The 13840-nt window shown below is 34.5% G+C and overlaps 1 protein-coding gene across 7 annotated transcripts in view; it reads right to left on the reverse strand.

Annotated features, from left to right (window-relative positions):
• Window positions 1-13840, reverse strand: part of RAPGEF6 (Rap guanine nucleotide exchange factor 6) — a 151799-nt gene that overhangs the window by 74480 nt on the left and 63479 nt on the right. For 6 of the 7 annotated variants that reach the window (XM_011362260.2, XM_011362261.2, XM_011362259.2 and 3 more), the window contains exon 7: window positions 3341-3472. The exons of the other annotated variant lie outside the window; for it this stretch is intronic. In XM_011362260.2, coding sequence (XP_011360562.1) covers window positions 3341-3472 — 132 coding nt within the window. The remainder of the gene's footprint in view (window positions 1-3340; window positions 3473-13840) is intronic. 7 annotated transcript variants of the gene reach the window in all.

The raw sequence follows: 13840 nt of genomic DNA on the forward strand, positions 1-13840 counted from the left end.
ATCGGATTAAAAACATATTTACACTTGAAACCATTACTTGTGTTTTCTCCCAGACCATGGTAACTGCTTTATTTTGAAATTACTTTGAAAGCCAAGGGCTTTTATTTTTAAACCAGAAGACATGAAAATTCTCAGAAGGAACTGTACAGGAGCACAGCCACACGTATGGCCATATAAAATGGTGTAAACAATTTTCCTGTTAAGAAATGCTGTTAGGATGACTCTCTTCTCTCTTCCTCCCAAATTAAAAATACTTGCATGATTTCACAAGGCTTTGCTTATACTATTACAAGCTGTGACTGGGTTAGGTGTTCACTTTTAAAATCTCCCAAATGCCAAGACTTGGATAACCAGACAAACTTCAACTGTCACTGGCCAAGGTATATACAATGGGAACGTACACCTGTAACCGAAGGGTGTATTCATAGCTTTACAGGTGCTCTAAGCTCTTTTATTTCCCTTTTAGTCCAGAGAATCTGACTGCATATACACAATTTGACTATAACAAAATGTTATTTTCCCTATTCACGTTTTTTTAATTGTCATCTAGAAATTTTGCATTTGGAAGATATATTATATCAATCTATTGTGTTCTTATTCCTTTTAATCTCTATTATTTATTCCTTTAATCTTTTCCCACAATTTATTCAACTTTTATTTTTAACCGTATACTCTATTTACATCCACTTTAAAATTTGTTAAATGTAGAAATATAAATGCTCACTGAGAAAAACTAAAAGGCTAAAGAACATAATAAAAACTATCCGCAAACCTACCATTCGTAGAAAAACACTGATACCATTTGGTCCATTTGAATTCAGAATTTTATTACATGCATACAAATACTAAATATATATAAGTATGTATGAACATATATTTATTTAAAGGTTCTGATTTCTTTTCCTTCTGTTTTTAATCTTTATTGGTTTGTTTTAACCTTTATACTGTTTCTATCCTTTGGCTATTACCCTAAGCTTAACTAAAGTCCAATTTTGAAATTTTTACCTGTTTTGGCCACTCTTAAAAGATCTTATCTTCATATATGCATATTTGACTTTAATATCATGATTTTTTTCTCCCTTAAATTTCTGAATTCCTGTTTTAGTTCTAGAATTTCATTATTTCTGCTCCTTTTATCTGTCCATTCTCTCTAAACTCATTAGAACTTACTTTTATCTTATTGGTTATTTTATAAGTTTCACTGAGTCATCATTTAACTATGATTCAATTCATATGACCTTCGCAAAAATGCAAAACTATAAGGGCAGAAAACAGCTTGGTGGCTGCCAGGGACTAAGACTCAGGAAAAGGGACTGACTATGAAAGGGCATAAAGTACTTTCAGAGGTGATGGAAATGTGCTATGTCTTTTTATCAGCTATGCTATGAATTTTATTATATGTAAATTATCTCAGTTAACACTAAACATATATATATATATACACATACACAAACACGTTAAAGATGCGGGAAGCAGAATTGATATGATTTGGTTGAATGTGATGATCAAGGGATGTGAGCCAACAGTAACTTTCACGTTTCTGGGTATGAAAAGGTGTCTTCTTCACTCTGTAATGGAGATGCTTCTTTGACATGCAGGACAGCTGGCAAGGATACCTGCCTACAGTTTATTCAATCTTAAAATGAATCTCTTAAAAGCCAGAATGAGCTGTAGAGAGTGCTTCTGAGGACAGAAAACTTATGGAAGGTTGGAGCAAGGCAACCATTACCAAAGCCATGGTCTTATAGCAGAAGACCTACAACCACACCAGTAGGTGTACTCTAGCCCCAGCCTCAGCCTCAAGTAGGCCAGCCAGTAGGTGAACATCCTATAAGCACTAAAGTGCAATGCTCCACAATCTCCTCCAGGATCTTGCCAAAGATACAGAACCCCACTGTGTGCAGGCCATCTTCTAGTTCATAGTAAAGCACTGGCTTTTCCAAATGACCTTGAATCAATCTGTGCACTATTCTCTTGTCCCTTCTCTCACAACCATCTAGGGCTCTGTTCCTTGCTCCAGGAAGGTGACCACATGTGGCTAAGAAATGGATATACCAGTGAGACTAGGTTATCTGTAGTTGTCAACACCAAACCTCTGCTGTACAGTTCCTCCTAGCAAGGTCCAGACATTCCTACTTATTTTAAAGAAATCTACAATCACATCCCTGAACTTCATTAATCCAGGGTCAATCTTCCTCAAGGTTCTCTAGAAAAAATAGAGTCAAGAGAAGCCATAGCTCTACTTTGTCGTTTAGGTGGGCCACAACTCTTACTAAGATACTTCCTTTGGAGGAGCAGAAAGCACAGAGCCCAAGAAATACACAAACACAGTAGGTGGCCCCTGAACCACTACACTGTTTATAACTTTACTTTTTAAAAGTTTCCTGTTCTGTCTACTATAAAATGGTGAACATGGAGGATTCCTTGTTCTGCCTACTATAAAATGCCAAAAAGATGTTGATGGCCCGAGCAATAACTTTTATGGAGACAAGACACACATAAACCAAATATGGAGGCATTTTTCCATCTTGCATCTGCCTACAAACTTCCCTTAACAGAGGAATGCTGATTTTCTTAAAATATCTTAATCTGGGTAACTCAGTAGAAGCGCAATCTAAAATGTTTTTCTCAGGTAACAATAATTCTATCTCAAAAGATTAGTACTATATAATAGCCACTAATGACATGTGGCTGTTGGGCACCTGGGATGTGGCTAGTCTGAACAGAGATGTGCTCCAGGTTTATAATAAACTCTGGCTTTTGAAGACTTCGTATGAAAAAATAAAGTAACTCATTCATAATTTTTAAAAACTGATTACATATTGAAACCATATGTGGATACATTGTGCTAAATAAAATATATTATTAAGATTTTACCTATTTCCTTTTACTTTTTAATGTGGCTACTAGAAAATTTAATAGAGTCTTTACAATATAAAAGCAACTCTAATTTTCTTCATGACTTGACTTATAGAAGACTAATTTGGTCATAATAAAAATTGGCCTTTTTGTAAGTTTAAGTTCAGTTGTTTCAAGAACTATTTTTTTTTTTTTTACCAAAATAAGCATTACCTATTAATATGAAATCACCTGGATAAAAGAAATTAAAAAGAACACTATATCCACACACGGTTGTGCCATATTTAAACACTCTCAAAAGATAGATAACCTCTTAATTAGGCTTACATATTTGGAACAATAAATAAAGCATATTTTCCCAAAGACATTATACTTGCATTTCACACCCTACTTAAAGGCACATGGTCACCTAAGGAACAAGCAGAAGATACTTGACAGAAAAAAACCAGATGTACAACACATAAACTCCTAGGGCATTTACCTGATAGATATCAGATAAACTGCTGCTCCCAGAGTCACTGGCAATGCTACAGCCAGACTGACTAGAAGAAACATGAGTCACCTGTGGATGAGGGTTGTCTGTGATATGCATCTTCGTAAGATCGGCTGGAAGCTGAAGAAGAAAAATAATTTAAGATATTCTAAATATTAATTTTCACTTTTATTAGAGTTTTTGATATACTCTAACTTCTGCAACAAATTTTTGTTTTATGTACATTACTGTGCAACCTCATTTCTAACCTAAATTCTCTGTTCTTAGGAAAACTCTTTCTTAGGAAATTATAAGAACCAAATTAGTACTCTGACACTATTAGGCAAGCCTACAGTGGAAGCACAGCAAACAGTTTTCAAAACAGATTACCATTAGTAATGGCATTTCAGAGGAAAAACTTGGCCCCTATTTTTCCCAGATAAACATTATCAGCTACTTCCACTGTAAACGGTAAGAATGTTATTACACACAAACATATATGTTTATGCACACACACCGCTAATACAAAATGGTCACTAACACCAGAATAAAACAACAATACCTTGGATTAAAGTACAGCACCTTGCAGCAAGACTTAAGAATAGTAACAGCTGACTGCATTTAATATTCCAAAAACTTACTAAGCCTCTTTTCACTTAATACTGTATTAGTTTGTAGTTGGTCCCTAACAAATTTGTTAGTAATCACATGATTTAACGAATGTCTGTGCTAGGTGCGGGGATGAAACACACAGAAGGAAATGATTCTGCCGCCTCGTCTTCAATATGGCCACATTTTATCAGGGATGCAGGTTGTACAATATTATTTCATACCATAAAAATAAACTCACAAAGTGAATGCTATAGGAGTTAAGATAAAAATAAACAATTGTGCTCCACAGTACTGAAAAAAAAAAGCTTTACATAGATGGCATGGTGATATATTTTACAAATAATTTCTCAGCTATTCAGGACCATCAAGAGAAATCTATTTACTTTTTAAAAGAGGGTGTTTCCATTGCTTTAATATAGGAAAACTAATGAAACACACATAATAGTAGAAACCATACTCTCAAAGAGAAAATGGCCAAATCTAAATTATGTTATCTGAAGAGGAGTCACTATAATCATAAAAACTACACTCGAAGAAACTACATTAAGAACTTTCCCCAGTGATAATGGTGGGTTGCAATCCAGATGAATTTTATAACCAAGATAAACAGAAAAAAAAAAATGGAACACACACATATGATCTGGTTTTTGAGGTTGCTTTTCTTCTGACAGTATTTTATTACTCCTAAAGAGGATGCCAATAGACTGAGAAGGACTTCTGATAGACATTGGTCAAAAAGACAAAAGCTATATTCCAAACCCTAACAAAGAAAGGTCACACTTTGAATTGAGATCCTGAAGAATGCATTACACTCTGCGAGTGAAGTGTGATCCCAAAGTGAAATGTCACCCATTTTAGAATCATTTCAACTGATGTTGGATGAAGGTTATACAGAATTACTAGTGAAAAAAAAATCATCAGAAAAATCATCCTAGGCCTCAAATTATTTAAACAATTTTGCATACACAACATCCATTGCTCAAATAAAACCAGGCACATATTACGAGACAGAATGGCACTGATGAAAACTAGGAGAAGTAATAAACTCTAGGAACCAATGAAGAACTTTCAAATAATGGAGCTATCAGATGCAGATTAAAAAAAAAAAAAACTGTATTTAATATACGCCAGGGATTGGCAAACATTTTCTTTAAAGCAGTGGTCCCCAATCTTTTTGGCACCAGGACCGGTGCTCCTATGAGAATCTAATTCCTGATGATGATCTGAGGTGGAGCTGAGGTGGTGATGCTATTGCTGGGGAGCGGCTGTGATGAGTGTCGCTCATTTCCTGCTGTGAGGCCCAGTTCCTAACAGGCCACGGATCAGAACTGGTCTGTGGCCGGGGACTGGGGACCCCTGCTTTAAAGAACCAAAGATTACATACGTTAACTTTTTGCAAGCCACACACAGTCTCTGTGGTATACTTTTCTTTGGCTTTTTTTTTTTTTTTATAAAACCACCTTTTAAAAGTGTAAAAATCATTCTTTGCTTACAGGTCATGCAGCTCATTGGCCATATTTGGTCCAGTTTAGCAGTCCATGTTACATAGATTCACTGAGGCAAGACTAAAAATTGTAGCAAAGAAAGAAAACTAATAAATATAAAATAAAAAGTCTACAATTGAAAAATGAAATTATGGAAATAAAAAAAGTCAACATATGAACTCAATAACAGATTTGACAGATCTAGTACGAAAATCAGAAAAGTAAAGGTTGGTTGGAAAAAATATCCAGAATGAAGCATGGAGAATAGAAAGAACAAAGCTAGGTGAGAAAGGACAGGAACCACAGGAGATACAGTGAGAAGGTAACACCTGAATAACCAGAGTCACTGAAAAAACGGAGTATTTAAGACATAGTAGATGATGGCTGAGCATTTCAAAAACTGACAAAAGATACAAAGTCATAGAACAAGCAGCTTTAAAGATTATCAGTAAGATAAACAAAAACAAAACCACAGCTGTGCAAAGCAGGGTAAGACTTGAGGAAAAAAAAAAAAAAGACAAAGAGTCTTAAAGCAGTCAGGAAAAAAGATTACTTTGACAAGAGCAAAATTAAACTGATGCCTGACATTCTGACATAAATAGGGAAGTCTGAAGACAATGGAGTGATAACTCCAAAAGCCAGAATTCTATACCTAGCAAAAATAGTTCTTGAAAAGGGTAAAGGCATTTTCAGAGAAATAAAAACGAAACATGCCCCAGCAGACTTACAATGAAGGAGATTCACTGGAAGAAAGAAATAATTCCACATGGAAGTTTCTAGATGCAGGTAAAAGGAAAACCAATGCAAAAAGGAAATGTGTGAGTAAATCTACATGAATACTGACATATAAAACCATAAAATTAATGTCCCATGAAGTTTAAAGTATATATGAAACTAAAATACATTATAAAACAATATAAGTATGGAGAAGGGTAAATGAAGTTATTAAAGTGATCTAAATTCTTTGCACTCTCCATGAAACAGCAGCAAGAGACCTGATAGGTGAAGAATGCATTGCTGTAATCTCCAGTTAAAAAAAAAAGTGGGTAACTACCAACTTAAAAAGAGGGAAATATTAAATAATGAAAGGATGAAAAAAATATGTTCCATGAAAACACAAACCAAAACAAAGTTTATATAGTTATATTAATGTTAGATAAAGTAGACTGTGAGGCAGAAGAATTAGTAGAGACAAAAGGGGACATATTTCATAATGTTTGAAATTAGAAAATCTTTAAACAATAAAAATTAAAATGCTATATATCAAAACCTGTGGAATAAGCTAAAGCCATCTCAGAAGCCATTTTATAGCTCTATTATGTGTATTAAAAAAGACAGCAGAAAATCAATGAGCTTACTACAACTGTTTACAATAACTGATTACAGTAACAAAGAAACACTGACGGGAGTATATCTCAGCTCAAATATCTTCCTCCCATTTCATTTCTATAGTTCAGAAACAAAGAAAAAAATCTCCTACAGCCATGCCACCTTGAATGTGCTCAATCTCCTCTGATCTCAGAAGCTAAGCAGGGTTGGGCCTGGTTAGTACTTGTCTGATCTCAGAAGCTAAGCAGGGTCAGGCCTGGTTAGTACTTGGATGGGAGACCACCTAGGAATACCAGATGCTGTAGGTGAAGATTCCACTTCATGTTTAAAAACTTACCCTTCAAGAATAAACCCTCCACAACTTAGAATGATAACAGAAAAATGAACCCTTTAATAAGAAACTGTATAATCTGAAACTTTTTGCCTCTTACAAATCATACCCAAGCGTTAGTTCATTTAAGAGACGGGCATTCAAAGGGTTCTCTAAGTATGAAATAACATTTATGTTTAACCCTAAAAATGTTTTATAATTGCAGTTCCCCAACAAAACAGCATTCCTCAAAGATCCACTGTTAAATTCCAAGCTGCATTGTTAGCACTTGCTTTTTAACAAACATGCCGGTCTAATTAACCATTTACTAACAAACATGCCGGTCTAATTAACCATTTACTGGACAAGGAGCACGTAGTGTATATCTGATACTAGTCATAATAACAATGATAGAAAGTCATAAAGTTGGGAGATCAAAAAAGACAAGTAAAATACTAAAATAACAAATGCAACTTAGAAAGACCTCATTCTCACTGAGGGTAGAGAGCAGGGAGAGTGGTTTGCAATGAGTCCTGGGGACAATCAAGACTAAGTGTACTGAACAGGACTGATAGACACCCAGAACTGCAGTGTCCAATTCGGTAGTCCTAGTTACACACAGCTATTGAGCACTTGAAGTGCAGCTAGTCAAATTGAGACAAGTTGTATTTATAAAATACAAATTATAATTTAGTTAAAAAAACTCAATAATTACTACATTTTTATTACTTGTTAAAAAAACTTACTAGATATATTATTACATTAATTTCATCCTAATTTTTTTTTTTTAATGTGGCTACCAGAAGGTTTAAAATTGCATGTGGTTCACATTATATTTCTGTTGAACAATATATTAGGCCAGAGACTTGAATGAGCATTCAGGAAACAGTAAGCAAACCAGCATAGTTCAGAGAGGGATGTATACAGGAAGATACAGGAGATGAAAGGCCAGATGTACCACTCTCGGGTGCTTAGATCTCTTGTACTAGAAAAAAGCTACCAAAGAGTTTTAAGCAAGAAAATGGCTGGAAGAGATTTTGATTTTTAAAAAGATTATTCTGGAAACATAGAAGGTGAAATGCAAGAAAATTATACATATGAGGAACAGGAAACTTTAGTCAAGGCACAAGAAGACAGAGGCCTTATGGAATTAAAAGCAAGCCACCATAATTATAAAAGAGCTTCTAGAACCAGACGGAGTGACATTATCATAGAAGTGTCAGCTGACAGTGAGAGAGAGAAGAGAATGAGCATGCAAGCGAGCACTAAAAGTAGATTCTAAAACCTAAAAAGTAGTCTGGAGCCTGTTTTATGGAGACAGTCAAAAATTGCTCAAAAACTCTAGAGGAAATAGCTATATCTAATCAAAGTAACCTTGGGTATACACCAGTACTGTGCCCGAGGCATGTTAAACTATAGGGGAAATATGTATTCCTAACTCATTACATTTTTTTTTGTTTTGTTCAATTTATTAGGGTGACATTGCTTAATAAAGTTATATAGCTTTCAAGTGTATAATTCAATAATACGTCATCTGTATACTGCACTGTGTTCACCATCCACAGTCAGATCTTCCGTCACCACATATTGATCCCCTTTACCCTTACCTATCTCCTCCTCTCCTCCAGTAGCCACTGAACTATTGTCTGTGTCTATGAGTTATTGTTTGCTTGTCTTGGTCATTTGTTGCTTTCTGTTTTACATCCCACATATGAGTGAAACTTATTACTTTTACTAAAAGATGAGGGTTGGGGGGACACTGTTAAACAACTCAACAAATATTAAAGTTTTAAAATTCTAAGACATGTATTTCTCTCCACTTTAGTATCTTTAAAACCACAGAGCAGCTTTCAATCAATATTTTCATTTAAGAGTAAGTTTATTAAAAGTGCAGATAGACTTACTGAGGAAAGAGGAAATCAGTAGAGGAGTGCCTAGCCAGTTTGAGGACAAGGAATGAAATCAGAGAGGCTAGAGTGAACAAGGAAGAATGTAGCAGAAGATAAAGGAAGAAGAGATCATACACTGTCTAGTAAGTAATAGTGAAGACTGATTCTGAAGAAAGTCTGCCAAGGAAGAGGGAACAACCACCTGTGTCAAATGCTGGAGAAAGGTAAAGATAAGGGCCAAGAAATGACTTGTAGATTTATCTGTGTGTAAAAATGAGAATGGAAGCATTTTCTAGACCAGTGATTGAAGGAGTGCCTAAAGAAGGAAAATAGAAGCCAAAGTGGTAATACCACCTTCATACCAGTAAACAATCTCTTCAAGCAAGTGACTTTAACAGACCAGGAAGGTAAGCTCTCAACTAAGAATCACCAGAGGAAAGTCAACCCCTTGAAAGAAACTCAAAAACACTCAACTAAGAGAAGAATTTAAACTTGAAGAGCTAATAAGACAATAAGGAAAAAAAGGCATCCATAAAATAAAAACAAATTATTAAACAAGGGTGATTATGAAAATGCATCACTGAACAGATTTCAGAAATGCAATGATTAAATTTAGAATTTAAAAGATGAATAGCAGAATAACAATTTGTCACAGATGGAGAATAAATTAGTGAGCCAGAAGATCAAACTGGAAATGCAGAGAGTGAAAACAAAATATAAAAATGTTTAGAGACATTATGGACAGATCAAGAGTCCTAACACCTGGAATGATAAAAGAGTTTTCAAAAAAATAAATTTCCCACATCTGAAGATAAATGGGAATCTTTGGCTTAAGAGACTTCTTAAGTGCCAAGAAAGGGACACAAAATAAAATGAAAATTAGACAATCCATAGTAAAACTTCATAGCATAAAGGATAAAAAATAAAGCAGAAACAAAGCAAAACACAGCTAACTACTAATAAGAAAAACAGATTACTTAACAAAGGAACAAGAATTATAAGAAACCCAGACTTCTCATCACTGATGGTGGATGCCAGAAGACAGTACATTAACCTTCTCAAAGTGCTTAAGGGAAGAGGCTTCAGATTTATTATTTTACATACCAATAAACAATTATTTTAAGGGTTAATACAAAGTAAAGCATTTTGAACATACAAGGTCTTAAAGTTCCAGACTCTTGCTGCTAGCACCACTTATTTTACCAAGAAAATAAATGAATTCAGAAGTAATGAAATTCAAGTAGTAACATGGGAAAAATACATGAATTGATAAAATCAATAAAAATGTACTGGAAAATAAAAGTAGCAAGTATGAAAAATTAATCACAAGTTTAATGTGTTTAATCACTATCCAGAGTTAAAATTCTATCAATAGGAACATGAGAGATGGGTGAGAGGGAAGAAGACATGTACTCTATTTTAAATACTTAATTTACACAGTAAAGTATCAATCACAGAATCCTGATCAGATAATATTTGCTGGCTTTTAATGAAATCTTAGAATCTGATCTTTCAAATCCTCTTTGGCTCTTGTGTACTTGTTAAATCTTAAATCAAAAGTTGGTTACCAGTACCCCCAAGGGCTTTTTGTTGGTATTCTGAAAACAAGCCATATATCTCATTCTTAATTTTCTTTAAAGATTTTCCATCTGGTCTCATCCATTTCCCTTTTCATGTCATTTTATACCTCAGTAGAGCCACTATCAAGCATCTGTGTGGGCCCTACAGGTGGCATCTGTACTAAAGAGGCCATCCAAGCCTTACCAGATAATAGTAGAAATGAAGTATGTACCTAGGCTTCTTTCCATCTCTTTACATTTCAACCAGCTGTTTGCCAAATGGGCAGTTAACTTAAATGTCCTTCTAAAAGCTGCCTTTAAGAAAGATATGCAAAGAGCTATCTTTGGGATAAAACATATACCATGATGCTATCATAGTATTTCTCCCTTAGTCACCATCAAGAGGACAACCTTTAAACAAAGACATGATTTCAGACCATCCTAAGAAATGCCTCTATTGTGCTTGTCTCTATTCAAGAAAACTATACAGAAATCTTAATAGTCAATGTTACTTACAATTAAAGTGCTTACTCAAACATTTCGTTTTATAAAACAAAATTTAAAAAAATCATACTTCTGTTTGCTTTGAAATTTACAGAATAGGAAAGAAATCTTGAGTGGCATCAAATTCAGATCAACTTAAAGGGCTACCATGAACAATACGATTTATTAAATTATACTGTATGTTTTCCTAAAACCTAGCCTGTCCTGTTGTATAGCATTTTGTTTTTTCTGAGTTAATACGTTTGCTTTAAAATGACAAGTGTAATATATGATCTTTAAACAGTCTCAAGCTAGTAATGGTTCACTCACTACTTTGAAAGTACTTAAGAACATTATTAAAATATTTTCGTATGATTACCTTTCATGAGTATTTTCTCCGTATTATTTTACTGCTTAAGAATTAGGACCCAGTTTCCGTAAAATAATACGATTCAATAATTCATTTGATAACACTATATCAGTGAAAAGTGTTGTATAATATAAACTAGAAATTAGAATAACAGAGCTAAATACATTAACCATTTAAGGAAATGAGGCAATACATTCAAGAGTACATTCGAGTATGATTAAAGAAAAGTACAGCAATAGCCAATCACCCAAATGATGATTCAGTCTTAAGACAGTGTATGTCAGATGCATTGCATTTTAAGTCTACAGACTATTAAGAAGGTATTTTTCAAATCCTCTTAGAGGTACACTAAATATTTTAGAGATTCCTTTAATTGAAAAAAATGGCCATGAGATTGGGCTTTTCAGATTGTTTTGTACTACTTAAAGTTTAGAAAATATAACAGTACAATAAAGCTCATTTATAGTTCCAAATAGAACTTAAATTTAGTAACTAGATAATAGCAATCTCAAAGAAAATAACAATAGTTACTTACTTTGGAGGCCCATGGCTGAAGACAATTGGCATAACAGCGAACAAGAAAAGCCATTTCCTGGGCTGGAAAGGGTAGTTTCCTTTTCAAACCAGAGCCACACCGATGAGTGTGTTGACAAATTCTGTTAAGTTTCTTTTTACAAATCATACACCATTTTCAGTGTTATAAATATCAAGACAGCTTCTCCAAATCCCCTTCAAACTGAAATCAGGAGCTTACAGTAGCTTACAGATAACTGCAACAGTTTTCATCAAAATGTTCACTTTTAACAAGCAAATCACAGTAAATCAAGATGTTTATATTTCTGGCTCAGAACATACAGACATACACATGCTTCCTCAGGCACCTGGCATAGACATACACAGTAGTAACACAACAGATAATAATGTGTCAATACAAATAAGGCAACATGCACCAAATCCTGGATTCTGAGAAACCTTTCCTCTCTGTAACACAGCTTTGTCTTTTCTTCAACTTATTTCATTCTGTAAAGCAAGCACTGCAGTAATTCTTCTGCATCAGAAGCAAATCAGAACACTGTATCCTTAAGATGAAAGTTTCTTCTTTATATTCGTAACCACCAGAGGTTTAAAAAAAAAAAAAAAAAAATCAACCGTTGAGCGAATGGCAGAAGACATATGCTCTAACAGGTTTTATCCTGCAGCATGCCTGAGAATCTCCAAAATTAAAAATTTCTCTTTTCACATGAACTGTTTTCAGCTCGGCAGTATTGCTTCTTGTTCTAATGCATCACTAAGGCAGTATTGCTGATTTAAGTCTGGCTTTCTGGCTGAAAATTTACATACAATATAGTACAAAAACACTACATATTCTGCTAAAGCAAGACTATATGTTAGTGTCTTAATTCCTACTGTCCTTGCCTGTTTCACAGCAGCTCCCTAAGGAGAAGCTCCTATTGATTCTATGCTCTGCAGTAAGATGAAATATCTAATAAGAAGGAAAGAGAGTGGGAGGAGAATAGAGCTAAAAGGATGACATCACCTGTATAGAAAGCCTTCAGAAACTGCATTAGATCAATTGTCTACTCTATCTGCAGATGTAGCCCAAAGAGCAATTTATTAAAACACACACACACACACACACACACACACACACACACACGCACACGCACACACCCTTCTGTGAGACGTGTCAACAAGCTAAATTCTAGAAGAAAATATTGGCTTAAGCACCTATTTCAGTTTAAAAAATCCATTTTAATTTTTAATGCTATGCATTGATACATAGCTTTATGTAGGAAGCCATATTTCCTAATATTATTATTCAAATTTAAAACAGTATTGCCTTCCCAAGAGAAAACAATTAGCTCTGGGAAGATTCTCTTGTATCGCAAACACACATACTGCAGCCTAGTTCTCAGATGTCACATATATACATTCCCGACTACTAATTCAAGGGTTCCTGCTTGTAAAACTTCCTATTTAACAAATAGCTGTTCTGAAAGGTATAACTTTCAGGACCACTTTAAATTAACATTAAAAATATCAAATCTGGTATTAAGATTTGTATGTGAACAGTAAGCTCAAAAGGGAACAACAGAATTTTGATTTGCAAAGGAAAGCTGAAAAAAAAAAAAAAGTAAGAGGCACAACAGCCCACTTGCAGCATGCAGCACGTCTTCTGAGGAAGAATAATCTATGCAATGTGGTACTTTGACACAGCCCAATGCTCAATTCCTAGAAAGAGACCAGAAGCCAGTAAAACTCAGAAGGAATTAGAAGAAAATGTTAAAGCCTGCCTCCAAATTGAGCTTAGACTAAAAGAAAATCTCATTTTTCTATAAAAATTACAGGAAAAAACCTTAAATTTTGCCACACCCTCTCCAATCTGAAAACACAATTCCTCTAGTGCTCACCCTTATCCTTTATGCTTCTGCCACAAGGCATCTACTGCAGCTACTACCATAGTTTGCACTTA

Source organism: Pteropus vampyrus, unplaced genomic scaffold (assembly GCF_000151845.1).
Source record: "Pteropus vampyrus isolate Shadow unplaced genomic scaffold, Pvam_2.0 Scaffold74, whole genome shotgun sequence".
In the NCBI taxonomy this organism is placed as follows: Eukaryota; Metazoa; Chordata; class Mammalia; order Chiroptera; family Pteropodidae; genus Pteropus; species Pteropus vampyrus.